At 51.9% G+C, this 23,618-nt stretch overlaps 11 protein-coding genes across 11 annotated transcripts; 6 read left to right on the forward strand and 5 right to left on the reverse strand.

Annotated features, from left to right (window-relative positions):
* Positions 1-24: 24 nt before the first annotated feature.
* Positions 25-703, forward strand: LOC9656359 (heme-binding-like protein At3g10130, chloroplastic). The gene has a single exon (XM_002973761.2). It carries the CDS (start codon positions 62-64, stop codon positions 653-655), a length of 594 nt encoding a protein of 197 aa, XP_002973807.1. The 5' UTR covers positions 25-61; the 3' UTR covers positions 656-703.
* Positions 704-1,376: 673 nt separating this feature from the next.
* Positions 1,377-1,953, forward strand: LOC112347598 (cytochrome c oxidase subunit 5C-like). Its single transcript, XM_024678697.1, has 3 exons — positions 1,377-1,563; positions 1,667-1,797; positions 1,863-1,953. Exons 1-2 carry the CDS (start codon positions 1,416-1,418, stop codon positions 1,765-1,767), a joined length of 249 nt encoding a protein of 82 aa, XP_024534465.1. The 5' UTR covers positions 1,377-1,415; the 3' UTR covers positions 1,768-1,797; positions 1,863-1,953.
* Positions 1,954-2,098: 145 nt separating this feature from the next.
* LOC9642871 (acidic leucine-rich nuclear phosphoprotein 32-related protein) lies at positions 2,099-4,265 on the forward strand. Its single transcript, XM_002973762.2, has 2 exons — positions 2,099-3,463; positions 3,611-4,265. The coding sequence occupies exons 1-2, from the start codon at positions 2,351-2,353 to the stop codon at positions 3,920-3,922; spliced, it is 1,425 nt and encodes a 474-aa protein (XP_002973808.1). The 5' UTR covers positions 2,099-2,350; the 3' UTR covers positions 3,923-4,265.
* Positions 4,266-4,455: 190 nt separating this feature from the next.
* LOC9642872 (uncharacterized protein DDB_G0271670) lies at positions 4,456-6,612 on the forward strand. Its single transcript, XM_002973763.2, has 6 exons — positions 4,456-4,807; positions 4,957-5,730; positions 5,828-6,004; positions 6,088-6,224; positions 6,286-6,396; positions 6,465-6,612. Exons 1-6 carry the CDS (start codon positions 4,709-4,711, stop codon positions 6,535-6,537), a joined length of 1,371 nt encoding a protein of 456 aa, XP_002973809.2. The 5' UTR covers positions 4,456-4,708; the 3' UTR covers positions 6,538-6,612.
* LOC9642873 (photosystem I reaction center subunit N, chloroplastic) lies at positions 6,528-7,577 on the reverse strand. The gene is made up of 3 exons (XM_002973946.2): positions 7,078-7,577; positions 6,894-7,019; positions 6,528-6,831 (listed from the first exon to the last, which is right to left on the reverse strand). Exons 1-3 carry the CDS (start codon positions 7,324-7,326, stop codon positions 6,736-6,738), a joined length of 471 nt encoding a protein of 156 aa, XP_002973992.2. The 5' UTR covers positions 7,327-7,577; the 3' UTR covers positions 6,528-6,735.
* A 359-nt stretch (positions 7,578-7,936) lies between these two features.
* On the reverse strand, positions 7,937-9,628 carry LOC112347683 (pentatricopeptide repeat-containing protein At4g02750-like). Its single transcript, XM_024679002.1, has one exon. The coding sequence runs from the start codon at positions 9,626-9,628 to the stop codon at positions 7,937-7,939; it is 1,692 nt and encodes a 563-aa protein (XP_024534770.1).
* A 2,356-nt stretch (positions 9,629-11,984) lies between these two features.
* LOC9643006 (epoxide hydrolase A) lies at positions 11,985-13,238 on the forward strand. The gene is made up of 5 exons (XM_002973765.2): positions 11,985-12,103; positions 12,162-12,385; positions 12,442-12,594; positions 12,654-12,901; positions 12,953-13,238. Exons 1-5 carry the CDS (start codon positions 12,031-12,033, stop codon positions 13,191-13,193), a joined length of 939 nt encoding a protein of 312 aa, XP_002973811.1. The 5' UTR covers positions 11,985-12,030; the 3' UTR covers positions 13,194-13,238.
* A 6-nt stretch (positions 13,239-13,244) lies between these two features.
* Positions 13,245-14,815, forward strand: LOC9643007 (3-methyl-2-oxobutanoate hydroxymethyltransferase 1, mitochondrial). Its single transcript, XM_002973766.2, has 7 exons — positions 13,245-13,509; positions 13,571-13,716; positions 13,762-13,968; positions 14,023-14,169; positions 14,240-14,293; positions 14,352-14,631; positions 14,763-14,815. The coding sequence occupies exons 1-6, from the start codon at positions 13,263-13,265 to the stop codon at positions 14,625-14,627; spliced, it is 1,077 nt and encodes a 358-aa protein (XP_002973812.1). The 5' UTR covers positions 13,245-13,262; the 3' UTR covers positions 14,628-14,631; positions 14,763-14,815.
* Positions 14,795-16,008, reverse strand: LOC9643008 (probable purine permease 5). Its single transcript, XM_002973947.2, has one exon. It carries the CDS (start codon positions 15,976-15,978, stop codon positions 14,839-14,841), a length of 1,140 nt encoding a protein of 379 aa, XP_002973993.2. The 5' UTR covers positions 15,979-16,008; the 3' UTR covers positions 14,795-14,838.
* Positions 16,009-17,032: 1,024 nt separating this feature from the next.
* LOC9656362 (universal stress protein PHOS32) lies at positions 17,033-18,049 on the reverse strand. Its single transcript, XM_002973949.2, has 5 exons — positions 17,955-18,049; positions 17,681-17,890; positions 17,507-17,616; positions 17,307-17,425; positions 17,033-17,184 (listed from the first exon to the last, which is right to left on the reverse strand). The coding sequence occupies exons 2-5, from the start codon at positions 17,856-17,858 to the stop codon at positions 17,112-17,114; spliced, it is 480 nt and encodes a 159-aa protein (XP_002973995.1). The 5' UTR covers positions 17,859-17,890; positions 17,955-18,049; the 3' UTR covers positions 17,033-17,111.
* Positions 18,050-18,140: 91 nt separating this feature from the next.
* On the reverse strand, positions 18,141-21,729 carry LOC9656363 (DNA ligase 4). The gene has a single exon (XM_002973950.2). The coding sequence runs from the start codon at positions 21,688-21,690 to the stop codon at positions 18,175-18,177; it is 3,516 nt and encodes a 1,171-aa protein (XP_002973996.1). The 5' UTR covers positions 21,691-21,729; the 3' UTR covers positions 18,141-18,174.
* Positions 21,730-23,618: the final 1,889 nt, after the last annotated feature.

The following is a 23,618-nucleotide window of genomic DNA, read 5'->3' on the forward strand; positions in this document are numbered from 1 at the left end:
AAGAGAGCTTTATAGCTATGGCGGCAAGGAACTTCTCTAGAGCTAGAGAGGGCAAAAGAGAATGGGGATGGTGCTGGGGAAGATCAGCGTGGAGACACCAAAGTACGAGCTTGTCACGAAGGAGAATGGATTCGAGGTGAGAGACTACGCGCCGCGCATCGTCGCGGAGGTGAGCTACGATCCGGCGGAGATGAGGAGCGGCCGCGATGGCGGCTTCTCGATCCTGGCTGATTACATCGGCGCGCTGGGCAAGCCCAAGAACGAGCCCGCGCAGAAGATCGCCATGACGGCGCCAGTGATCACGAAGCAATCGTCGAGTGGAGACGCGATTGCGAATGCGCCGGTGATCGAGAGCAAGAGCGATGGCCGCGTGACGATGCAATTCGTGCTGCCGTCTGGGCTGACGATGGAGTCGATTCCTCGCCCGGTGGACGAGCGAGTGCGCGTGATTCCTCTTCCACAGCAGAAGTTCGGGGTCCTGGGATTCACTGGCGTCGCCGGTGATGATCTGGTGAAGAACAAGGTGGAGCTCTTGCGCAAGAATCTGGCAGCGGCGGGCTATAAGATCGCAGGCGATTACATCCTCGCGCGATACAATCCGCCATGGACGCCCGGATTTCTAAGAACAAACGAAGTGATGCTACCGCTAGAGTGATTTTCCTGGAGGATTCACCACGAGTAAATAAAGAGAGTTTTTACCTTACCTTCTTTGCATGGATTTTCAAATCCACGCGTGGCGGTGCTTTCTTTAGGTCGAGCTGCGATTGTTTCGTTTGTTCGTGCGCGACGCTCGCGCGGCATCAGCGGGCGCGTCGATCTCGCGCGCGGCGCTGGGATTTCTTTCATGGCTCCGATGAAGGTATGGAAGATTCACAAGCGAGAGATCTTGTTTCGCTGCGAGCGATCGTATCGGCAGGGGTTTTCGCTCTCTTTCAGCATTTCTCAGAGAGAAGAGGTTGCGAGAGATCTTGTTTCGCTGCGATCGATCTTATCGGCAGGGGTTTTGGCTGTCTTTCAGCATTTCTCTTGGAGCTGGAGAGAAGTTCTTCTTCTTGAGAGCTTGGGAGATGGCTTCGAAGAAAAATTTCCAGGTACCTCTACCTTCGAAAGTTTAGCTAGAAATGCTAGAAATGTTATGATCTTAAAAAAAAAAAGCTCTTCTTTCAGAGATAAATGGATCGAACTCAAGCATGCCATGCCAAATTCAAGGTCTGTCCATTATTGTCTCTCTCGTTCGATTTTTATACTCCCCTGATTTCTAGGAGCCACCATTCCTCTTGCTCCATTGATAAGCGACGATGAACGCGTGGTTATGGTAAACATCTGCTTAATTTATCATTAATCGCATCGTTTTATATTAACAGTGATTCATTCTTCTTTCGCTTAGGGTGTGAGGAAAGGAAGAAGGAAGAAGAATGGCCGCCGGAGCTGCTGTGAAGAAGGCTGTGGAGACCGGCTCGCGCAAAGTCTCTCACGGCGTCAAGCAAGTGATCGGGCGGAGGGCTGACGACCCCGCCTTTGTCACTCGGGAGATTTGCATCGGGCTCGGCCTGGGATTGATGGGTAAGCGTTTCATCTCTAGCTCAGCTCACCGATTTTCTCGATCTTAGCTTATCGATTTCTCGTTTCTCGATTGATTTTCGATTTTCCGGTTGTTTTTTTCCAGTGGGCGCTGTGTGGAAAATGTGGCACGTAAACTATCGCCGCCAGGTGAACGAGTTCTACGATGCTCTGGACAAGGGGGAGATCACGGTCGTGATCACCTAGACGAACCTTCCATTTCTTCTTTCGAGAGAGGTAAGAGCTTTCATTCCCTCCTCGAATTTTTGCGCTGCTCGATCCAACTCGGTCGTTCGATCCAGGGGCTCCAAAAAAAATCTCTGGCATTGTCTGCCTGCTGCTAAAATTTTTTCCCCTCTCTCAGACAAATCTAAAGCTTTCGTTAGACCTACCTATAATAAACTAGCAAGCATCTTCCTCGTGCGCAAGGAATATCCCCCGGCACGCACAGATCCAACGGCTCCCCTGCCGCGCCCGCCACGTGTCGGTCAGACCCGCCGGGAAAACTTCCCGGCCGATTAGCTAGGGCTGGGGCGGGCGTTCTTGGGCGATCTCGGGCGATCACCGCTGCGGCCCTGGCGATCGCTCCAAAGAACGTTCTTGCTAGCGGGCGCATTCTTTCCTTTCTTTGCTGCCAAGAAAAGAAGGGAGGAGGGGCCGTGGAGGAGAGGGAGAGGAGAATCGAGAGTCCTGGCGCTCTAGGCTAGGGCTAGAAATCGTGCGCAGGGATTGGAAGGAGAGAGGAAGAGGAGAGAGCGCCTCTCGGTGTGAGATTTTCTAGGGTTTGTGGATGGACGAGGCATGGCAGCGCGCCGTGGAGACGGCGCTGGGCGGCGAGGATCCATCCACAGCACAGGCGCTCATGCTCGACGGCTGCGTTAAGTGCTCGCAGGGCCGCCTCCCACCCAGGTCTCTCCTCGAGCAGCTCATCCAGCTTACCACGCTCTCCATCGCCAACACGGGCATCTCGACGCTGGCCGATTTCCCGCGCCTCGCGCGCCTGGAGCAGCTCTCGCTCAGCGACAATCGCATTGCTGGTGGCCTGGATCATCTGGTCGAGGCGGGGCTCCACTCGCTCCGGGATCTCGACCTGTCCAACAACAAGATTCACAGCCTCGAGGATCTGTCGCCGCTCACCCGGCTGAGGCTCGTCTCGCTCGATCTCTACGAGTGCCCGGTGACCAAAGTCCCCAATTACAGGGCCCAGGTGTTTGGGATGATCAAGACGCTCAAGTATCTCGACAAGGTGGACGCGGACAACAACGAGAGGCCCGAGTCCGAGGAGGAGGAGTCCGAGGAGGAGGATGGGGAGGATGCTAACAGCGAGGGCGTAGACGAGGAGGATCTCGGCGGCCACCAAAAGCATGCAAACGGGCAAAGGCCACCGAATCTCTCCTCTTCTAAGGATGGCGAGGAAGAGGAAGACGAAGAAGATGGCGGCGAGAATGAAGAGCTCGACGAGGAAGAGGAAGAGGAAAGCTTCCAGGAGTTGGCTGCCTCCGCCGGTGGCGCTTCGGGCGGGGTTGCTGGTGGTGTTGGCGGCGGCGGTGCCGCCGCCGTTGCTACTGCCAGTGGCGGGCAGGACGAGGAGAATGGGTCCGACTACGAGGAAGTGGAGGACGAGGAGGACGAAGATGGAGACAACGTGGTCGAGGTTCACGATGTTCATGACAGTGATGAGGAGCTGGCGGCGGAGGAGGAGGAGGATGAAGATGGCGAGGACGAGGAGGAGCTCCTGGAGCAAGCGCCGGGAGGGGTGGGAGGAGGAGGAGGAGTGGCGGCTCCGCCGATGGCTGCCGCTGAGGGCGATGTAGAGATCCAGGAGGAGGATGAGAACGGGGAGATTGGCGAGGACGATGACGACGACGAAGAGGAGGACGAGGAGGAGGAAGAGGAAGAAGAGGTAAAAATCTTATTTTTCCATTGTTTGCTTTGGGTTTTGCTGCATGGGCTTGTGGATCTCACTCGGTCTCGGATAGCAGCTTGCAAAACTTGGTTTTTTTTTTTCGTTTCCTTCATTCCTCTGATGGGTTTCGTGTTTCGATTCCAGGTCGAGGAAGACTATGGAACGGACTATCTCGTGCAACCGATAATGCAACAAGAGGAAGACGAGGGCGCGAGCGACTTCGAGCCGGGTGAAGGAGACGAGGAGGAAGACGAGGAATTCGACGAGGAGGAGACTCCCACCACGGACGACACCCCCGCGACAGCAACCGCGACCACCACCACAACAATAACAACCGCGGCAGCAGTAGCCACGACAGTAGCGGCGACAGGATCCTCGCGGAAGAAGCGAAGTAGAGGAACCGAGGAGGACGAGGAGGAGATTGTTGACACGAGAGAGCGGCCTCACAAGCGCTGATGAGAGGGAAAAAATTTCTCTATAGGAAAGCGAGCTGGAACTTGGAAGGAAAGAGGAAAAAAGGAAGAACACACACACAACACAGGGAAGGGTGAAAGGATTTGACACGGGTTTTCTGATTTTGCTCCTCAAAATTTGCGTTTTGCTGCTGCTAGCGATCTGATCTGACCGACTGGTGTAAGATATGAAAGAAGAGATTTGAGAGAGAGAGCGAGAGTGATGGATGATCCAACCACAACAACGCGGCGAGAAAAAAGTTTGAGTATATAGCTGTTCTTTGTTCTTCGAGGGGGAAAGATCTTGTCTTTGTTTCTTTTACTGACAAACCAAAAAATTTGTACAAGGATGGCATTGTTTTTCCGAGCGAAAGAGCTGAAAATTTTGTTCTCGATAGATTGAAAGAGGGCTGGGATTCGAACCCGGGACGTCCGGGGTGCTAAGAATCGTGCTTATCCGCGAAAAGGAAAAGATTTAATCGGGGGCCACTAAAGTCAAAAGAATATTGGATTCACATGGCGTTTGCTGCCCGCTGCCCGTTGCCGGGCCACCACCAATAATGGCCACACGCACCGTGTTAGCCTGCCCGGTTGCCCGTGGCTATGATGTCTCGAGCTTGTTCCTCCTCGCCGTCGGCGTCGTCTTGTTGTGGTCGGGGCGACTGATTGGAATGTGGCTGCGCCGGGGGATTTCCTGATAATCTGTGAGGCAGATAGGGAGAGGCGGTGATTTCTCTTGGATCTCTAGGGCGCCCTAGCTCCAGCTCGAGGTCGGTGTTATAGTCGAGGTATGGGATCCAGTAGTAGCAGAAATCTTGATGCTTCTAGGCTGCGCTCCAGCAGAAGGGAGCGAGGCCATGCATCTGATGCTTGCCGCAACCAATCCGAGGTCTAGTGATCTTCTTTTCTTCCTCCTTTGATTCTTTCTTGGATGATTCCTTTGCTGCTCCTCCATTCTCTCTTCTTGATTCGATCGCGTGCCGCAAAATCGTTCTCTTGGTGCCCGGGGAGTGATTTTCTTGGTGTCTTGCCTCGCAGGGAAGGGTGTCTCGCGGCCGGCAGACAGGAATTTCGTCCGGGAGCGATGGCGCTGCGATATTTCGGCTCGATGAGGGCTCCTCTCTTCCTAGGGATGGTGGATCGCGGGGTAGGGATCAGATACAGATCGAAATTTCCAGGGGATCTAGCAGCATGGAGTCCACGGATCGTCCCCCCGGATGCTCGTGCTCCGAGAGAGGCCGGGAGGCTCGTGAATCGGTGATTGTCGAGGTCGAGAATCCCCAGAGCTCGTCAGCCGCGAGATCAATCGCGTCGTCTTTTGACGAGGACAAAGAGGATGGGCTGGACAGTGACGAAGAACTCGATAAGTTGGACAGGTCAGGCGATGAAGAACAGGCTACTGGGTCATCGTCGTCGTCGTCATCGTCCTCTTCTTCTTCTCCGCTCGCCGTGGAAAATCCTCCTCCTTCCAGCGAAGCTACTACCAGGCAGCGAACTCCACAGCAACTTGCTCGTGATTCCAACCAGTTTTTCGACGAGATCCCCGTCGATCTCGTGCGTGCCGTGGATCACTCCGGGCGAGAGTCGCGACGCAACAGTGGGAGGAGGTTCTGGGACGCCTTGACGAGGGCGGCATCGCACCGACGCAGCACCGCTCCTATCACCATTGTGGCGATCGAGGAGATCGATGACAATGGCTCCTCCACCAGCCGCTGGAACTTTCAACACTGGAGGAGCTCGTCCGATGCCGAGCACACGGAAGGTGACAGAGCCATGGACTGGGAAGAACGAAGACGACACGTTCGTTCACATGTAAGAAAAGCTCTCTCTTTCTATTTTTTCTCATGCTTTCGTTTTTCTCACGTAAGATTTTAACTTCTTTCTATTGTTCTTGGTGTTCGTCTTCCAGGTTTGGGCGCTGCAACGACTTAGCGGGGGTCTCCAAATTTCTCATGGCCACGAAAGAAGCTGTCCTGCCGCTGGGCAGTTTAATGGCCACTGTTCCTGTGAAACTCAAGCCAGTGAAGACTCTAGCACGAGAGCAAGCATCTCACGCATTATCATGCTTGCGGAAGCACTATTCGAGGTTCGTAGCATTCTTTCATTCGTCCATTTTGTTGCCTTTTGTTTTCGTTTGATTTCAAGCTGAGATTTTTGTTACTGCTTCAGGTGCTTGACGAGATCCACAGGCAATCAGTAGCACTGTCGCAGTCTGCGAGTATGCCTTTGGCATTGCTTCCTGCTCCAGATACAGTAGTGAATTCGATCCCGGTTCGTTCTTACAAAAAGGCCGAGGAAGCTGCACAGTAAGTCCTTGAGGATAAAGTTTTGCGCGTCGAATAACACACAGATCGCCGTGCGCTTCAGGTGTCACATATGCTTGGTGGAATATGAGGAAGGGGATCAGATCCGGGTTCTGCCGTGTCAACATGAGTACCACCAGGCCTGTGTCGACAAGTGGCTCAAAGAAGTTCATAGGTAAATAAATGAGAGAGGACCTTTTCTTGCTTGTCTTATTCTAACTCTTTTGTTCTTACTTAATGCAGGGTGTGCCCCTTGTGCAGGGGAAACGTTTGTTCCAAAACCATCCCTGCGACGGGAAACGCGGAAGCGGTGTAGTCAATTTGTATATAGACGTAATACGGAAGTACATAAGAATCATTTTAATCTCATACTCATTTACTCGTTTTCTTTTTTCGTTCTTTTTTTATACAGGATCACAATCTATACTTCACAGCAATGGTCGATTTGTTTTCTCCGTTTTTGAACAATCAACAAGACTGGATCAACTTTTCGTAAGATTTCCATTTCATGCGTTTACTTCCCCCACTTCCAGAATACATTGGAGCCGCACTTGTACTTATCTTTGCCTTCGCACTCGAGCTTCAGATCGTCGCTCAAGAACTTGACATCCTGGAAGAAGAAAAAAAGCCGCAGCATATTCAAGGCTGTGCTCAAGCTCGCTACTACCGTACCTGTTTCTTCGCGAGATCTTGGCAGCCGGTGAAGTTGTATGGGAACCTGCAAGTATTGAACTCGACTGTGTAGGCACGGGCCAGGTTCGCTCCACTCGTTGTCAATCGCTTCTTATCATTTAGCTCCTGCAGCCAGATATCTCTCGCGAGTAAGATCTATACAAGCAGCCTCGACGCGACATACCTTATTAGCAGCAGACTTTGCGAGAAGATCTTCCACAAGCCCGGCCTTGGCTTGCTCGCCGGACAGCAATCCTCCAACGAGCAACGCAGCTGCTGCAATCCCGACGATGTTTCTCCTGCTTCTCTTCTCGTCTTTGCCTTGAGCTGCCTTGATCGCCAAGTTGGTCTTGAGAGGAGCCGCAGTGCTGGCCTGGGAAGTGGTTTGTGGCTTGAGTAGAGCTGGAGATCCCAGGAAAGAAGTGGCCGCCATCGCCCCCTTTGGTAGAGCTTCCAGCGAAGGAAAGATAGCGAGAAAGTGGACGCTGTTTCTATAAGGTAAGCTGTTTGGATTGCAGGGGAGAGATAAGGGGGTGGAAGATAAGGCGCTGTGATAGGCCGGGCTACGAGTGACATGGCACTTCACTTTCCATGCTGGAATTTTGTGTGGTGAGATTGACTGTTTTCGCTTGCGTTTCACACGCAGTTGCAAGTCAATTAAAATTCACAATGAAATTTAAAGGTAATAGTAATCACTGCCAAAATCTGGAGCCTTACATTGCATTTTTATGGGTGCCAAACGATACTACTAAAAGTTTTTTTTACAAATATAAATTGTGTTTTTCATTGTTGAGGTTTACTTAGACGTGATCTTTAGAAAAATGATCGCCCAAAGGGTTAATTTTTATAATGTATCAGCTCCAATGGCGACGACTCGCCTGAGGAAGTGAACTCCCTGCTCATACGCTTCTTCAAAGAGTAAAGCATCGCCATTGCCTGATGGACACTGTGGCATCCTCATGGTTTGCTTGGGATCTGCCAATCTAGCGATAATTGTCTCTAAAGAATGTGCGTCGAAAATTCCCATCAGCTATACCATGGCACTATGAATCCTCTTCCAGATCGTCCTGGAACTCGGCACCAGCCTTTTGGATGTTAGAGAGGAGCACATAAGCCAGGGGATGCTCCGGAACAAGCGCGAGCGCATTCCTTGCCACCCTCTCCGCGCGCTCGACGTCCCCGTGCCCCTTGCAAGCGCCCAGCAGCGTCGTCCACGACAGCCCATCCGGCCAAAACGGCATGCTCGCGATGAGATCCTCGGCCTCCCCAAGCCTCCCCGACCGCCCCAGCACGTCCAGCACCGCCCGGTAGTGCTCCACGTCCGGCGTGACGCCATAGTCGCGCGGCATGGCCGCGAAGTAGCCGTAGGCCCTCCTCACCAGCCCGGCGTGGCTGCACGCCCCCAGGACGCTCATGAAGCTCGTCTCGTCCGGCGGCATACCGCAGAGCTCCATGGACTGGAAGAGCGCCAGAGACTCGAGCGCATGCCCGTTCCTCGCGTATGCCCCGACCATGGCGTTCCAGCTCGCAAGGTCTTGCTCCTCGACGCCGTCGAACACCGCTCTCGCCTCGTCCAGCTTCCCACACTTGCTGTACATGTTGACGAGCGCCGTCCTCACCACCACTGAGGCGAGGCTCGAGCTCGGGAGGAGAGCGTGGATGATTCTCCCGTCGGCGAGGGCGGACAGCGTCGCGCAGGCGTCGAGGGCGATCGAGAATGTGTAGTCTGTGGGAACGGCCGTGCCTCGCAACGCCATCTCCCGGAAGAGATTGAGGCACTCTAGCGGATGCCCTGACTGGGTATATGCTGAAAGCATTGCGTTCCAGGCCACTGCGTCTGGATTTGTTATTCGATCGAACATTTCTCGCGCTTGGTCGAGACGATCGGACTCTGCAAGGTGGTGGATCATTGCAGTCCATGTCACAACGTCCTGTTGGGGCATCTTTGAAAGTATAGCAGCTGTAGTGTGCATATCTCCTCTTTGGGCATATGATTGAGACAAGGTGTTCCAAGTGATGTTGTTTCGGTGGCTCATCTGATCAAACATAGACTTTGCTTGCTCAATTCTTCCAGATTCGAAGAAAGCGTGGATAATTGCGTTTAAAGCAATGACGCTGCGCTGCGGTAACTGGCCAAATGTAGCAACGGCCCTGTCAAGACACCCATTCGCGGCATAGACGTGTAGCATGGCATTCCACGTTACCATGTCTCGCCAGCTCATCCTGTCAAACGCTGACGCGGACTGGTCAACGCACCCCGCTTTCCCGTACGCCGTGACCATCATCGTCCACGTCACCATGTCGCGCTGTGGCATGCGGTCAAACAGAGTCCTCGTTTGCAAATAATGCCCCTTTTGGGCATTTGCGGACATGAGAGATGTCCACGAAACTGTGTTTGGATGTGGCATGTGATCGAAAAGCCAATTTGCCTCTTTCAATTGCCCATCGTCGGCATAGATTTTGATCATTGAGTTCCATGAAACTGTGCTTCTCGCGGGCATCAGATCGAATGTGAGCCTGGCAGCGTCAATGTGACCGTTTATGGCAAACCCAGACGCCATAACAGTCCACGAGATTACATCGCGCCTCGGTGTTTCTTCGAAGATTTGCCTAGATTTCTTGAGTTGCCCGACCTGTGCATACCCAGCGCCCAGTAGGTTCCATGTCGCAACACTGGGATCCGCAAGCCTGTGAAAAAATCTCAAGAGCCTCGTCAACCTTGCCGCACTTGGCATATTTCTGGACAAGGATTTCTTCTTCTTCCAACATCCTGGATTTACCCAGTAACTTCCCCAGCATCAGCTTAGTTTAAGAAGCTCATAAAAGTAAAGGATGGAACCTTGGAAGAATCTTAGAGCCATAGCTTGGAAGAATAGAGTTTGGAAACTCCCAATTTTTCCAGTTATACTCATCCAACTGGGATTGACCCGACCAAAAAATTTAGTCTTTGAAAATATAAACCTGGTTCCAAAGAAATAAATATAGTTCATTTTAGAATTAATATTTTAGAAATGTTTTATATACGAGTTAAATATATAAATTACTATTTAAATGAAAAAAACCCTAGGTCATAAAAAGGGCAACCCTAGGTCAACTTGTCAAATATGTCATCTGATGAAGATTACGAGGATTACGAAGGAAGGCCGAGCAAGCGCCAAAGGTTTCTCCAGCAAATCACGAACTTGTCCGACAAGGAGGTAATTTGTGTGGGATAGTCAGTCAGATTTCTCATGAAGCTCTCGTATCTCTGTAGCTGGAAGCCCTTGTCAACCAGCTCCAGGGAAAGGATAAGAGTGACGAGCTGTTTGCCAAAACACCATGCGAAATCAAGGAGCAAGAGTTCTGGCAGCGCTTTGGCTTGGTCTCGTTTTGCAGGACAATGCCCATTTACGATCGGTCCGTGCTCTTTATTCGCTGTTGGATACTTCAAACCTTCTCGCAGGTTTTGCGTAACCGAGATGCGTGACGAAACCCTGAGGTGCATTAGCGACCTTGTTACCTCGGACGTGCTCTACTCCACTACCTTTCAAGGCGAGGACCCTTCCGAGGCACCCATTCTCGACAGGATGACGCGCAACCTCGGCCGTTTTACGAGACCCGGGCCGGAGAAAGCTGCCATATACAGCAAGAAAGAGCCCGATAGAAAGCAAGGCTTTGCAATCAAGTACGCAAACAACGAGGAGCTCCTCGTCGATCCGGATCCGGAGTTGTCGTCAGAGGATGAAGAGGAGGACGTTGCACAGTGTGCGACTCTCGCTTCTTCTTCCGTCGTGCTGCTGCATGTGTTCAAGAGCGTCCAGACCGTGCGTGGCCAGCAGCTGAAGTTCGTCAAGGAATGGAAGACCAAGGCTGGGATCAAGGATCTGTTCCAGCCTGCGATGTATGCCATAGATGAGCTCCGCGAGACGGCAGCACTCTCGAAAGATTACCGGCGGCCGGTTTACATCATGGTATGTTCTTCTGCTTCATAAATGTGGCTCTAACTTGTGGAGATTTCCAGGCCGAAGATAAGAACCGGTGGTACTACGGAGTTCTAGAGATAGACGGCTTCGTGCAGGTCCGACACCAAAGGATTGTTTCGAAGAGCTTGAAATGTAAGTTGTGCCATTGCTTTTCCCAATTGGCATTTTCTCCGTGAACAGGTTTTCCAGAGAAGGCAGCTCCTGTCAATCCCAAGAAGTTCACTCCAAGCGCTACTCAAGAAGAAGTACTGTTCCAGTTCGCGATGTGGAAAAAGAAGATGGCTCTGGAGGGCATGAAGGTGCCGGACGGCCTCCATCCAGTCGGCCGCTTCTTCTTCTACACGTAAGAAAGTTTTCTTTAGCTCGTCTCTCATGCTCGAACTCTTGTTCATGCAGCCTGCAGCAGGGCTATGAAATGCCCAGCACCTCTGCGAGTCGACCACTGGGAACCGAAGCCAAACGCTACTTCGATGCCATGCTCAAGGTTCTCGTCGGCCGTCGAGTGACCAACTGGAGCCCCGCTGATGCGCTTCAGGCATGGCGTAGCCGCGAGTTTTTGGAAGAAAAGGCTGGACGGGCAGCCGGCGTCCCGGCTCAACTGTGGCCTCTTCTACATCCCCAGCGAACCAGTAACACAGTTACCAGCTAAAGAGTTTCGTTTTGTTTGTTTTGGCAGTGAAAACAAGAATTTTCTGCAGTGGAATCTTAGAGCAAAGAGTTCTTGTTCTTGACGGCCATGGCGGAAGGAGCAAGATCGACACCAATATCACAGAGCACAAAAGGAAGGAAAAAAGAATTGCTTTTAACGTGGTATAAGGTTCCAACTCAAAACATCGGCTTTGGTCTCAAGGAGTTTATCTGTGGGAAGCATTGTGAGTCTCGTCGACATGAGCTGGAATTTTTTATGATGCTCCAGAGGAGATTGCTCGCAAATACCGCAAGGCAAAAGAAAAGAGCGAGAAATATGAGGAGCGGCTCAAATTTCCTTCTATGGAAATGAACCAAACGTAACTAACACAGTAAAAACTTGAAACGAGTGCTCAACTCCCTGACGAGAACCTTGAGCATGAAGATTCGTTTTAACCTTTTGACTTTGTGGCAATGAAAAAAAACGATTTTGTCTTGGACTTAAAGTGGAATCTTAGAGCAAACAGTTCTTGCATTCTTTCACGGCTATGGCGGAAGGAGCAACGCACCGCGTGATTGACACAAATGGCATCAAGATGCATATCGCGGAGATGGGGTCAGGTAAGGCAATCAAAGAAACGAAGAAGCAAAAGATGATTTTGCGAACATGATCGATCAGGAGGGCCGACTGTGGTGCTGCTCCATGGCTTCCCCGAGACGTGGTATACATGGAGGTTCCAACTCAAGGCGCTGGCGGACGCTGGATTCCACGCCGTTGCTCCAGACTTGCGAGGCTATGGTCTCACCGAGTGTCCCAGGGATTCATCCGGCAACTTCAAGCTCACGCCTGTGGATCTGGTGGGAGACATTGTGGGTCTCATCTATGCTCTTGGAGGAGATCCAGTACGTTCTCCTTTACCCCGTCCTTTCTAGTTTTCTAAATCCTCTCTCCATCGCAGGTGTTCGTAGTGGGTCATGACGTTGGAGCTTTCACCGGATGGAACTTGTGTCGCATGAGGCCGGATCTCGTGAGAGCTTATGCTTCGCTTGGAATTCCCTTAGGAGGATTTGGAGTCCCCCCGGAAGAAGGATTCTACGTGAATCGTTTTGGTGTAAGTCCGTGAATCACTGCTCCAACTTTGAGCTCACAGCTCTACATCATTCTTTCCAGGTACCTGGGCGAGCCGAGAAAGACTTCGCTCGATTCGACACGGCCACCGTGCTCAAGAACATCTACACGCTCTTTTGCCGGTCCGAGCTCCAGATCGCCGGGCCCGACGAGGAGATCATGGACTTGGTCACTACCTCGGACGCCATCCCGAGCTGGCTCACCGAGGATTTCATCAAAGTCCAGTCCGAGCTCTACGAGAAGTCCGGCTTCGAGTGCCCGCTCTGCTTCACGTATCGCGATAACAGGAGGTAAGAATTCTTTGCATTTTCTGGATCGAGTTTGATCGATTTTTGGCGCAGGAAGTTCGAGCTCATGGCGCCCTGGATCAACATGCCGGTGACGAGCCGCTGCCTCTACATCATTGGCAAAGACGACTACGTGCGCAAGTTCCCGGGGCTGGAGGAGTACGTGACCGGCGGTGGAATGAAGCGAGACGTCCCCAACCTCGTCGACGTTGCTGTTCTTCCTGGCGGCCATTTCGTGGAGGAAGACTCGCCCGAGGAAGTGAACTCCTTGCTCATACACTTTTTCAAAGTGTAAAGGCATAAAAGTAAAAGTCAATAAAAGTCAATGTGTACTTGCCTAGCCCAATAAGATTTAGGGTTTAGGATGATCCGGAAGAGGATAGCTGGAGCTTGCGCTCGATCTTTGCGGCGTGGCTTCGCACACACGCCCGATGATCGCGTCTACGGCGGCCCCAAGCCGCAATCTCTATCAGCAAGGGTCACGCTGCGGCATTTGCAATCCAAGTATGCCGCCAAGGAGCCGATCACCATGGTCACGGCCTACGATTACCCTGGCGCCGTCCATGTCGATCAGGCTGGCATCGATATCTGCCTAGTTGGGGATTCTGCCGGTAAGCTTTTCTTCTTTCTTGTGATCGATGGGAGAAAAAATGGTATCTCCAATTTGCGCAGGGATGGTTGTCCATGGCTACGATACCACGCTGCCCGTGACCATGAGCGACATGCTCACGCATTGTAAAGCTGTGCAGCGAGGAGCAAATAGAGCTTTTCTCGTTGGGGATCTTCCTTTTGGGAGCTACGAGCTAAGCTCCGACCAGGTCTCTAAGTTTCTTCTTTTTCTAGACTTGGTTTAGTTCTCTTAGGCTGTCGAGAATGCCGTAAGAATGCTCAAGGAGGGAGGGATGGACGCGATCAAGCTGGAAGGTGGTAGCGTTTCTCGAGTAGCTGCAGCCAAGGCCATTTGCGAGGCCGGCATTGCAGTCATGGGACATGTCGGCCTTACTCCACAGTCGATCAGTGTTCTTGGCGGATTCCGGCCTCAAGGACGGAGTTCCTCTGATGCGGTCCAGGTATTCAACGTTTTCTCTCTTTGTTTTGCTAGCAGCGATTCGTAAAACATCCAGGTGCTGGAGAGAGCTTTGCACTTGGAAGCTGCCGGATGTTTTGCTACGGTTCTCGAGTGTATACCATCGCCAGTGGCTGCTGCCATCACTTCGTCCTTGCAGATACCAACCATCGGCATTGGAGCTGGGCCTTTCTGCAGTGGCCAGGTTTATAAGAAACTTAACGTTCGTCGCTCGGAAACTTACAAAGGAAGAAACGCTTTTTTTTCCATTGCAGGTTCTAGTTTATCACGACTTGTTGGGAATGATGCAGCATCCTCACCACAGAAAGGTAATACTGTTTTTTAATCTTTTTCTTCTCTGCTCAAAGTTTTCTTTGCTCGTTCAAGATGACCCCGAAATTCTGCAAGCAATACGCAAAAGTGGGAGATGTTATACAGCAAGGTCTCGCAGATTACCGTGACGAGGTCTTGAGCGGTCGCTTCCCTTCTGCCGCTCACACTCCATACCGGATCGATGAGCGCCAGACTGAGCTGTTCCTGAAAGAACTGGAGAGCAGGGGCTACCATTCCGCGGCAGAATCGGCCGCCGTGGCCGCGGAGAAGGACTCTGCGGCCGATGTCGAGAAATCATCTAACGTAAAAACTGCCCAGCAAGCCTCGTAACCTTGTAAGTTGGTCCATTCTTTCCGGAAAACTATAAGTTGGTGCATTCTTTCCAGAAGACTTCACATCAGACTTGAAAGTCCGATGTGATGTTCTTGCTGTCTTCAACTAGAAGTCTGACTTTGGCCATTGCAGGTAGACACGCAGAAAGAACGAAAGCAAAAAAATAAAAACAAATCATTCTCTTATCATCGGTCAAAAGAAGCTATGTTCACACTTCCTCTCTGTCGTTACTTTTATCCTCGGCGATTGGAGCCTTTGATTTCTCATCCAGGTATCCTCCATAGGCGTACGAGATGAACCCCCAGACGGAGAGAACCAGCGCCATGATCTTCACCCCTCCCAAGTTGTCGTGGAAGAAGAAGAAGGCAAAGATTGAAACCAGCGGCGTCGAGGCCGTGATCAAGATCCCAGAGAGAAGCGACGAGGCCAGCATCGCGACGCCGGTCACGGACAGATACTGCACCTGGTAGAGCACCGCGCTCCAGAACAAAGTCATGAAGTACGAGACACGGCCGCTCTTAAACACCCGCGACTCGGCCGAGATCCGCGAGAAGTCCCCGTTGATGGCCATCCCGATGGACAGCACCACGGTGGCGACGATGTTGACGAAGGTCATGAGCTCCGCCACCGCCGAGCTGGACGAGGCCATCAAGTTCTTGGTGACGAGCTCGAACAGCGGGATGAGGAGGCCGAAGAGCACCGCCGCCGCCAGCGTCATGACGAAGCCGAGGATGTACTGCGAGTGCGTCAGGCCGGGGGGCTTGTCCGAGCTGGAGTGGAGGCCGACGAGCACGGTGCTGCACGTCATGAGCACCACGGCGTTCCACATGAAGGGCGAGAGTGGCTTGCGGACAATCACCAGCGCGAAGAGGCTGGTAAACACGAGCTGCGTGGAGATGAGGATGGAGCTCGTGGACGCTGGCAAGTAGGAGATCCCCCAGGCGTAGAGGAGGCAAACTCCGCCGTTGATGGCTCCCAGCACGACGTAGGCGGAGGCGAGCTTGCGGGAGATGGAGAGGGTCTCACGCAGGCTCTTGGTTTTCTGGAGGAAGAGCATGGAGGCGCTTAGCGGCCAGCCGGCGACTTGGATCCAGGCGGACAGCCATCGCCGGGAGCCTCCCTGCGTGAAGTAGAAGCGGCCGATGAGGAAGGCGGAGACAGTGCTGACGACGGTGACGACGCCGGAGAGCGCGAGCATGAGCCAGTAGAGGCGGCTCTTCCGCTTCAAGCTGCTCCACAGGGAGTTCTTCTTACTCTTATTCGTGTGCTCCTCCGCGGCCGCTGCTACTCCATCTTGGTGGCTGCTCGAGCAGCGGCCATTCCTGGCCTCCGCGAGCTCCAGCGACATGATCTACTGCTGGTAAGCTGTGATCTCCAGTGTTTTTCAACTGATGGATCGCGTGAGGCGCGTGGGAGGCATTCTTTATTCGTTCCCGGAGCTTTGAAATCTACGGGCCACCCAACAAGAAGCACAGGATTCTTGCTCGGGAGATCGCACGACGTGAATAGCACCACGTTGGCTAGTCTGCCTTTGAAAGTCTATCGCCGTAGCTTAAAACATGTACTTAAAACATGAGACAGAAGAAGAGTCCTGATGCTTTCACTGACTTGGGCCCTCCAGAAGCCACTCATTCACGTCGAATCCATCCAGGACAACGTTGTCAAGGTTTTGGATATCTCCGGACTCCAGTTTGATGTGATGCATTGGATCAACTTGCGTGTTATTGCTCCCAAACTCATGGTCTTGTTCTTGTCCTTGAGGTTGCAAGACACCACCACCCTGGAATTGCAAATTCTCTTCTTCCATAAACAGTTGCTGCCAATCCTCACACTCCTCCTCCTCCTCATCATCATCATCATCGCACTCCTCGTCGTTGCCCGCTCCTTGGCTCGAGCTCGATTCCAAAGCGCTAGTATCTGTCGAGGGCGAGCTTGGATCAGGCGAGCCTCGATCCTCTCCAGACGCGTTTGCATTATTCATCTCCTCGCGATGCTGCTTGATCACCCTCGCCATGGACGCCGGCAAGAGCTTCAAGTCGGGCTCCCCGTCAGTGCTGACAAAGCGGTAGAACTTCTTCGTCTCCTCGTGGTAGACTAAAAGCTCCACCACGGGGTTGGCCAGGAGATTGATCTCCCACGCCTTTTTGAACAGGCCCCCGACGCGTTTCTTGAAGCAGCTCTTCCTCGCCTCGGGGTCTGTGATGAACTTGATTGGGATCTTCTTCCTCCCCCCGCTCTTCTTCTGGCGATCATCCAATGCGTTAACTTTCGTTCATTGCTTGCGAGCAGACGATGGAAACAATACAAACTTACCTTCTTTGCTGGAGGAGGTGACATGCTTCAATGTAATCATGGGGGTCGTAGGGCAAAGATCTTCTTGCCTTAAATCTGCGAAGAGAATCTTCAAAGAAATACGCCATATACGGCACTGCGTTTAACGATTTAACGATCGAGAACGCGTTCTATAACAATGGTCTTGATCTAGTGCTTCACCACCGTAACTGGGCACTGGGCGGTGTTCACCACGTAGTTGCTGACGCTCCCCAGGATTGCACTGATCCAAGAAACAATCACAAACCCGTCGGTCATGGATAGATATGATCACTCTTTCTCTCTCACGTAGCGTGTCTGTGATCTGTGATCTATGATCTTCCAGGATAGGAGATGGTCTCTTACCGTTTGAGAGGGCCGAGGCCGCGGCTTCCCACGACCATGCAACTCAGCGGGAAATCAGTGGCAGCATCGCAAAGTTTCTCGCGAGGATCACCATAGTAGACCTTTCCCACCACCACGATCTGGCAGAGCGACAGTGCAAAGCATTAGCAAAACCCACACATATATGAATCGATCGATCGATCGAGGAGATGTGTACGTGCATTTTTCTCTCGCGCGACTTGCTCCAGAAGCGTCACGACTTCCGCGTCTGGAGTGACGCCATAGCCTTTCAAGATCTGCCCTTCGCCCAGATCGCACAGGGGGATCAGAGCTATCACAAGCCACAGCGATCACTTTAGAAAGAAAAGAAGAAGAATGAGAAATCGCGGGCTTACGTGATCCGCCTTGCTCCCAGAGCTGCGACTTCCCTTCGAGCTCAGTCTTCACCACCATGAAGAGTATCAAGTAGTCGCCCCCGCGCACCACATTCTCCACTGTCCATTTCAGCGCGGCCTTGCTGCCCTCGGAGAAATCCATGGCCACTCCCACACGTCTCTCATGCGCCGTCGCCATTACCGATCCTGCAAGTCGATCGATCCAAAGCCCTGTATCCAATTCCTCCAATTAAACTAGCTCTCGGTCTGATCTAGCGAACTCCTAGCATCATACCCAAACCCAAAGAGGATCCTCCGCGCCGATCGCTTGAGGTCAATCCACCAAACAGTAGCACTAGCACTGCTAGAAGTGACGTAGACACCAAGGAAAAGTTTTAAAATGCCACGTGGCGTAGCCACGAGCCGTTGGATAAGATTCTCCCGCATTATCCAAATTAAATCCGTTGTTATACTAAACCAGTTACATAATCAGGATTAATTAAACACATGATAATTTACAGTAAGTTGCGAACCACATCCTTGAGGCTTGTTTTGTTCTTCTTCTTGGCGGGCATGGGCATCGCTATTTCTTCCCGAGAGGAGCTGCCATTCTCTTGAAACGTCCCTGGCTCGTTTCGCTGTGGAGCAGCAAATCCTCCAGCAAATCCTTCCACAGGAACTTCTATTTTGTAGCTTGCTTTGCTCTTCTTCATCGCTGTGTCTTCCTTCGCTACTTCCTCTTGAACTATCCGTGGCTTGTTTTGCTGTGGAGCTGCAAATCCTTTCGCAGGAGCTTCTCTTGTGATCGAGGGAAGGAACGCAAAATCCGCCAGCAAGTTGTCAAACGCCTTGTCCGGCTCAAAGCTCGGAAGCTTCACAGTCTCGGTGATCACTGTCGCTGGAGGAGTTTCGGGAAGTTTCAATGTCTCCGAGCAAGCTGCTAACTTCCGTGGCTCAAGACTTGGAAGCTTCAAAGTCTCCGAGCAAGCTGCCAACTTCTGTGGCTCAAAACTTGGAAGCTTCAAAGTCTCCGAGGTCACCAGTGTCGGATTTGCTCCAGCTTCTTGCGCGGTAGGCCACAAGTCCAAACTCGATGATGTAGTTGGCAAAGTGAGCGTCTTCGCCAGAGTCGGGGTAGCCATCTCTTGCAAGTGCCGCTTCTTCTTCGGTGGGAGTTCTTCGTTCTCCAGCCCGTCCATCTCTTCCAAAACTAGAGTATCAAAAACACTCACCCTCTCCTCATCCTGCTCTTCATCTCCGGCTTCATGCTCCGAGTTTTCTTTCGAAAGCTCTGGTTCTTCTTGTCGTGGAGGAGACTCTTCCACCAGCCGAGATCCCAAAGCCTGCCTCACGTCGTAATCGTCCTCCGGAGGAACACTATCCCTCCTCAGCGCCTCCTCCAACCATCTGTGACTCAAGACTCTCAGCTTCTTGCTTGAAACCAGCTTGTTCTCCGAGAAAGAGAGACCGGCTTCACTGTGATCCCTTTCGCTGTCCCAGAACACGATCATATGAGTCGCTCTAGCAAGAGACGGCTTCACAGCACCCTTGCGCAATTCCACTTCCACTTCCAGCCTCCTGAGAACGACTCCAGCAATCATCGCTTCATCTGCTACTGCCGCCTCGCGAGGATAGTAAAAGTAGAACGAGCAGCCTTCAAAGATGTTCTTCCTGTCGCCAAGGCTGCCCCTGTGCTCGTCCACGTCTTTATCGTTCACTGAGAGCTCCTCGACTCGCATGCGTCCAAACAGCTGCTTCATGTCTGCCTCGTCCACTTCCACAAAGTAGTGATCTCCAAACTCGTCCAAAGTGTCCTTGAGAGTCTCCCTCGTTTTGTACGAGAGGTGAAGCATGTACTTGGGCCTGAGCGGAAGGAGCTCCTTCGCAGCAATCGAGTCCATAAACCACGAGGAATGGATCACGTCCCCTCGCTTGGTTGCGGTCTCGTACAGAAGGCCCTTCGGACTCTCGGCAAGGACGTGAGTTACGTCGCCATTCAAGTTCATCGAGAACTTCCCTCCATACTCGGCCACCAGCTTGTGGAACCTCTCCTTGTCCTCGAGCTTGAAATTCACCAGGAAGAAGACCAGGCCGCTGAGCATGTCGGACACCTTCTTCACGCCGGAAACGTCTGTTTGCTGCATATGAGGCGCCAGCAAAGGAAGCTTTGGAGCTTTCTTCTTGGGAGACCTCTCCTGTTTCTTCTTCCGGCCGCCATCACCATCTCCATTTACACCAGCACCTGTGTCCTCCGCCACCATCCTCACAAGCTCCTGGATATCCAAGCACTCGTTCCAAGGCTTGTCGTACCGGACCCTGGTAACTCTTGGAAAGCGGAGGCTGTAAGGCGAGGCAAACACCTCCGACTTGATCTTTCGGATATCGCTCTTCACCTCCAGGAGCACAGACTTGTCCGGCTGCTCGATCCACACGTCCGGGCGCTCCTTGGCGTTGTTAGTCACCACGTAGTAACTCGGAGGCTTGGTGTTCTTGTCATATTTTCTGAAATACGGCCTTAGTTTGTCAACCAAAACTCGGCACTCTTCATCGCTGAGCCCCGTGCCAACCTTGCAAAACGAGTGGAACTTGGTCGGATACCCGCTCGCTGGACGCTCGGCAATGCCGAGAAGAAACTGAGCCACATCACCACCCCGCCGTCCCGATCCATAGTAGCCACCAATGATCAGCACATCCATCTCGCTCTCCTTCACGTAGTCGGGCTTGAGCTTCATCCACTTTCCACTCCTGTCCCCAGGCTCCCACTTGGAATCAAAGTCCTTGACGACGATTCCCTCCTCCCTGTTATCCACGGTCATCAGGAAGAACTTCTCGACGTCGGCAGCGGACTGTGGAGTGATCGACCAGAGCTGGCCGCCGCAGTTCCTCCGATCCGGCTGAAGCAGCTCGAACCGGCCAGGGACAGTCGTCACCTTCTGCTCGAGCAGCTTCTGTCGCTCGCAGAGCGGCTGGTGAATCACGCTGCAATCGTCCAGGTAGAGAATGTCGAAGACGATGTAGCAAAGCTGCTCGTCGCTCTGGACGCCATCCTTGGCATTCTTGGCCACCGCATGAATTGTCCCAAACTCCGCAAACTTGTTCGTCACTCGGTTCCACACCACCATCTCCCCGTCGAGGATACACTTCGACGCCTTGACGTTCTCGCAGATAACGCTGCTCATGGCCGCGGCAAACTCGACGTGATCGATGGAGCTCCTGGAGAAAAAGTGGACCTCGTTCCCATCCTTATGGACCTGGCAGCGATCACCATCGAACTTACACTCGGCGATCACCCTCTTCCCCCTCATCCTCTTCCACGCATCCTCGGCGTTCTTCACCCGGGACGCGAGCTGCGGCCTCACCGCCTTGCCAACCTCGATGTCCTGGCGCTTGAATCGCACCTTGGGATCCACCAGCTTCTCGCAAACCAGCTTGAGATCGCACGTCTTGTTGTACACCTCGTCGGCGTCGGGGTGGAACTCCTTGAAGACGGTCTTCTCGCTGATGCCCAGCTTGAGATCCTTGAGGATGATCATCACCAGCCACTTCATCTCCACGGGATTGGTCTTGTTGATGAACTCCGCCAGGACCTTGGATTTCTCCTCGCGGCTCTTCACCTCGGCCAGCTGATCCAGGAGCTCGTTCACGCGCTTGACGGTGAGGCCGCCCGAGGTGTGGCTCTGGCGGCTGCCCACGATCTCGGCGGCGACCAGCGCAAAGTTACCGGCATTCTTCCCGACGCTCGACCCACCCTTGCGCCAGTTGACGAGCTTGTCGGCGTCGCTGGATCCCTTGGCCAGGCCCAGCGCGTCGGCGAGGCACTTGGCCAGCACCGATTCCTTGAGGCCGTAGTTGCCGCGCTCCCTGTCCAGCTCCGGAAGAACTAGGCGCATCACGCTGAAATACTCGCGATCGGTGTAGAAGTGATCCAGAAAGGTGCGGAAGGTCTTGCGCTTCACCGGCAGCTTCTTGCTCTTGGAAATGCGCTCCAGCATGTCGCTGACGGCGCTGAATCTCACCGTGTTCTCCCCCATCAGGCCCCGTGATCATCACGCTGCTGCCCACCAAGAACCCTAAAATCTGAATGACTACATGCACAGTATATTCTTCTGCCCTATAAATGGTACGAATATTCGCCAGGAGCCAAAAGGTCCTTTAATATGGACAATTAGGGTGCGGGCTGCAAGAAGTTTGATATAGAATTGATGAAGATCCATTCAGTCTTAGAGGCTTGCACTTTTTAGGATGGTGAAGATATGCAACAGTAGGTGGACTCTCTGGGCTATATGCAGATTTAGCTTCTCAAGGCAAGGACCATAAGGTTTTTGACTCCGTGCAGAAGGTGAAGCTCTCCAAGTCACTTTTGAGAGACTGGGATGACGTTGCCAAGGCATTGATGTGGGAGCCAAACCTTTCACTTGATGAAATAGTAACAAAGTTGGTGAACACTTCCCTGCTGAATAAAGAGAGGTTCCAAAGTTATAAGGTGCCTTGCACCATGTTTGTGAGGAGGTTGGAGGCTGTTGGTGGCAGCCATGGAGGCTGTGGACATGACAGTGGAGGCCATTGTGGGCAAGGAAAATGCATCTCATATGGTGGTGGAGCGGCCTCCACCCTACACCAGCATGGAGGGCATGCTGGTAGGACTCTTTGCAGCAGACAAGAAACACACATTAGTCAAGACCATTGCAAGTTGTGCTAGGAATTTGGGCATTGGGCTTGCAATTGCCCAAATGCTACAGATGTTGTAACAAACCTTGGAATAAAAGGTTAGCAGCGTTGTTGTTTTCAATGACAATGGTGTCACTTTTATGGACAAGCAAAGCTTTTACATGATGGGGCAAACACAAACTTTATTGCATGGGAAAACTTATATGAAATATCCCCTTTCGGCTATATTACCACAAACATTGAGACTGAAAATTTAGAGAGCAGTGCCTATATTTGGCATTGTCATCTTGGTCATGCCAACTATAAATCTCTCCAAGATATCCTTCTAAAGAAGATGGTAATCAGACTTGATCTAAATATTAGCTTCATTTATGCTTTTTGCGAATCATGCGTGTTGGGGAAACACCATCATAAGAACTTTGCTTTGTCTACACTATGATCATCCTAGAGTTGATCCATTGGACCTTTGTGGACTAATAGAGGTGCTCAATCATTTTGGTGCAAGATATATTATGACATTGATTGATGATTTCAGTTGAAAAAGCATGCATTTTTTTTCTATGCTGAGGTGGTGGAGGCTTTTAAGCTATACAAGGCCATAGTCAAGATGAAGATTGGGAAGACTTCTATACAGGAGCAAGTTTGACAAAGAATTTTAGCAGGAGACAATTGCAATAGCCATGCATATTCCAACTTAACTACTCATGGTCACACTCAAAGGAAAAACTCCTAAAGAAACTTGAACTGACATAAAACGTAATGTCTATCATCTCTAAGTCTCAGGTTATGCATATATCCTTTACAAAAAACTTGATCCAAAAAGTCAAAACTCATATTTTGTAGGATATGCTCATGACAATGAGCATAGTCAGAAAGTTTATAAACTATAGGATCCCACCACTAAAGAGACAATGCTTAGTATAGACATTGTCTTTGGTGAAAATGACTTTGACAAGAATCTACTTGTCCCACTAATTCCAGTCCAACTAGACAACAACATGGCTATTATTAATAATCCAATAATGTCAGCTCATCATGTTGGTTGAAATGATCCTTTGCCCAATCAACCACTACTAGGGGGGGGACTGACTGTAGAGAGAGGATTAACATTGATTTAGTGGGAGTGGGTGTTTAGATATGGTTGCCACCACCCTTAGCTTGCACTAACTTGCTCCCCAAAATCCAAAACTAAGGCAAGGGAGGGGAAAAGGATACCTATTGTTACTATAGCCCTTTGGGGGGGAGTGGGAGGTCTTCTTGGTGTAATTGGGCAACAACCCCCCCCCCCCCC

Source organism: Selaginella moellendorffii, unplaced genomic scaffold (genome assembly GCF_000143415.4).
Source record: "Selaginella moellendorffii unplaced genomic scaffold, v1.0 SELMOscaffold_23, whole genome shotgun sequence".
In the NCBI taxonomy this organism is placed as follows: Eukaryota; Viridiplantae; Streptophyta; class Lycopodiopsida; order Selaginellales; family Selaginellaceae; genus Selaginella; species Selaginella moellendorffii.

Coding starts and splice junctions, on each gene's coding strand:
- LOC9643006 (XM_002973765.2), top strand. CDS start 12,031: ATGGCGGAAGGAGCAACGCACCGCGTGATTGACACAAATGGCATCAAG. Junction 12,104..12,161: donor TATCGCGGAGATGGGGTCAG/GTAAGGCAATCA, acceptor ATGATCGATCAG/GAGGGCCGACTGTGGTGCTG. Junction 12,386..12,441: donor ATGCTCTTGGAGGAGATCCA/GTACGTTCTCCT, acceptor TCTCCATCGCAG/GTGTTCGTAGTGGGTCATGA.
- LOC112347598 (XM_024678697.1), top strand. CDS start 1,416: ATGGCCGCCGGAGCTGCTGTGAAGAAGGCTGTGGAGACCGGCTCGCGC. Junction 1,564..1,666: donor GCTCGGCCTGGGATTGATGG/GTAAGCGTTTCA, acceptor GTTTTTTTCCAG/TGGGCGCTGTGTGGAAAATG.
- LOC9643007 (XM_002973766.2), top strand. CDS start 13,263: ATGATCCGGAAGAGGATAGCTGGAGCTTGCGCTCGATCTTTGCGGCGT. Junction 13,969..14,022: donor GTTCCTCTGATGCGGTCCAG/GTATTCAACGTT, acceptor TAAAACATCCAG/GTGCTGGAGAGAGCTTTGCA. Junction 14,294..14,351: donor AGCATCCTCACCACAGAAAG/GTAATACTGTTT, acceptor TGCTCGTTCAAG/ATGACCCCGAAATTCTGCAA.
- LOC9656359 (XM_002973761.2), top strand. CDS start 62: ATGGGGATGGTGCTGGGGAAGATCAGCGTGGAGACACCAAAGTACGAG.
- LOC9642871 (XM_002973762.2), top strand. CDS start 2,351: ATGGACGAGGCATGGCAGCGCGCCGTGGAGACGGCGCTGGGCGGCGAG. Junction 3,464..3,610: donor AGGAGGAAGAGGAAGAAGAG/GTAAAAATCTTA, acceptor TTTCGATTCCAG/GTCGAGGAAGACTATGGAAC.
- LOC9656363 (XM_002973950.2), bottom strand. CDS start 21,690: ATGGGGGAGAACACGGTGAGATTCAGCGCCGTCAGCGACATGCTGGAG.
- LOC9643008 (XM_002973947.2), bottom strand. CDS start 15,978: ATGTCGCTGGAGCTCGCGGAGGCCAGGAATGGCCGCTGCTCGAGCAGC.
- LOC112347683 (XM_024679002.1), bottom strand. CDS start 9,628: ATGCCAAGTGCGGCAAGGTTGACGAGGCTCTTGAGATTTTTTCACAGG.
- LOC9656362 (XM_002973949.2), bottom strand. CDS start 17,858: ATGGCGACGGCGCATGAGAGACGTGTGGGAGTGGCCATGGATTTCTCC. Junction 17,617..17,680: donor CTGGGAGCAAGGCGGATCAC/GTAAGCCCGCGA, acceptor GGCTTGTGATAG/CTCTGATCCCCCTGTGCGAT. Junction 17,185..17,306: donor GGCCTCGGCCCTCTCAAACG/GTAAGAGACCAT, acceptor TTCTTGGATCAG/TGCAATCCTGGGGAGCGTCA.
- LOC9642872 (XM_002973763.2), top strand. CDS start 4,709: ATGGGATCCAGTAGTAGCAGAAATCTTGATGCTTCTAGGCTGCGCTCC. Junction 4,808..4,956: donor CTTGCCGCAACCAATCCGAG/GTCTAGTGATCT, acceptor CTTGCCTCGCAG/GGAAGGGTGTCTCGCGGCCG. Junction 6,397..6,464: donor TGGCTCAAAGAAGTTCATAG/GTAAATAAATGA, acceptor TACTTAATGCAG/GGTGTGCCCCTTGTGCAGGG.
- LOC9642873 (XM_002973946.2), bottom strand. CDS start 7,326: ATGGCGGCCACTTCTTTCCTGGGATCTCCAGCTCTACTCAAGCCACAA. Junction 7,020..7,077: donor CAAAGTCTGCTGCTAATAAG/GTATGTCGCGTC, acceptor ATCTGGCTGCAG/GAGCTAAATGATAAGAAGCG. Junction 6,832..6,893: donor AAGATCTCGCGAAGAAACAG/GTACGGTAGTAG, acceptor TTCTTCTTCCAG/GATGTCAAGTTCTTGAGCGA.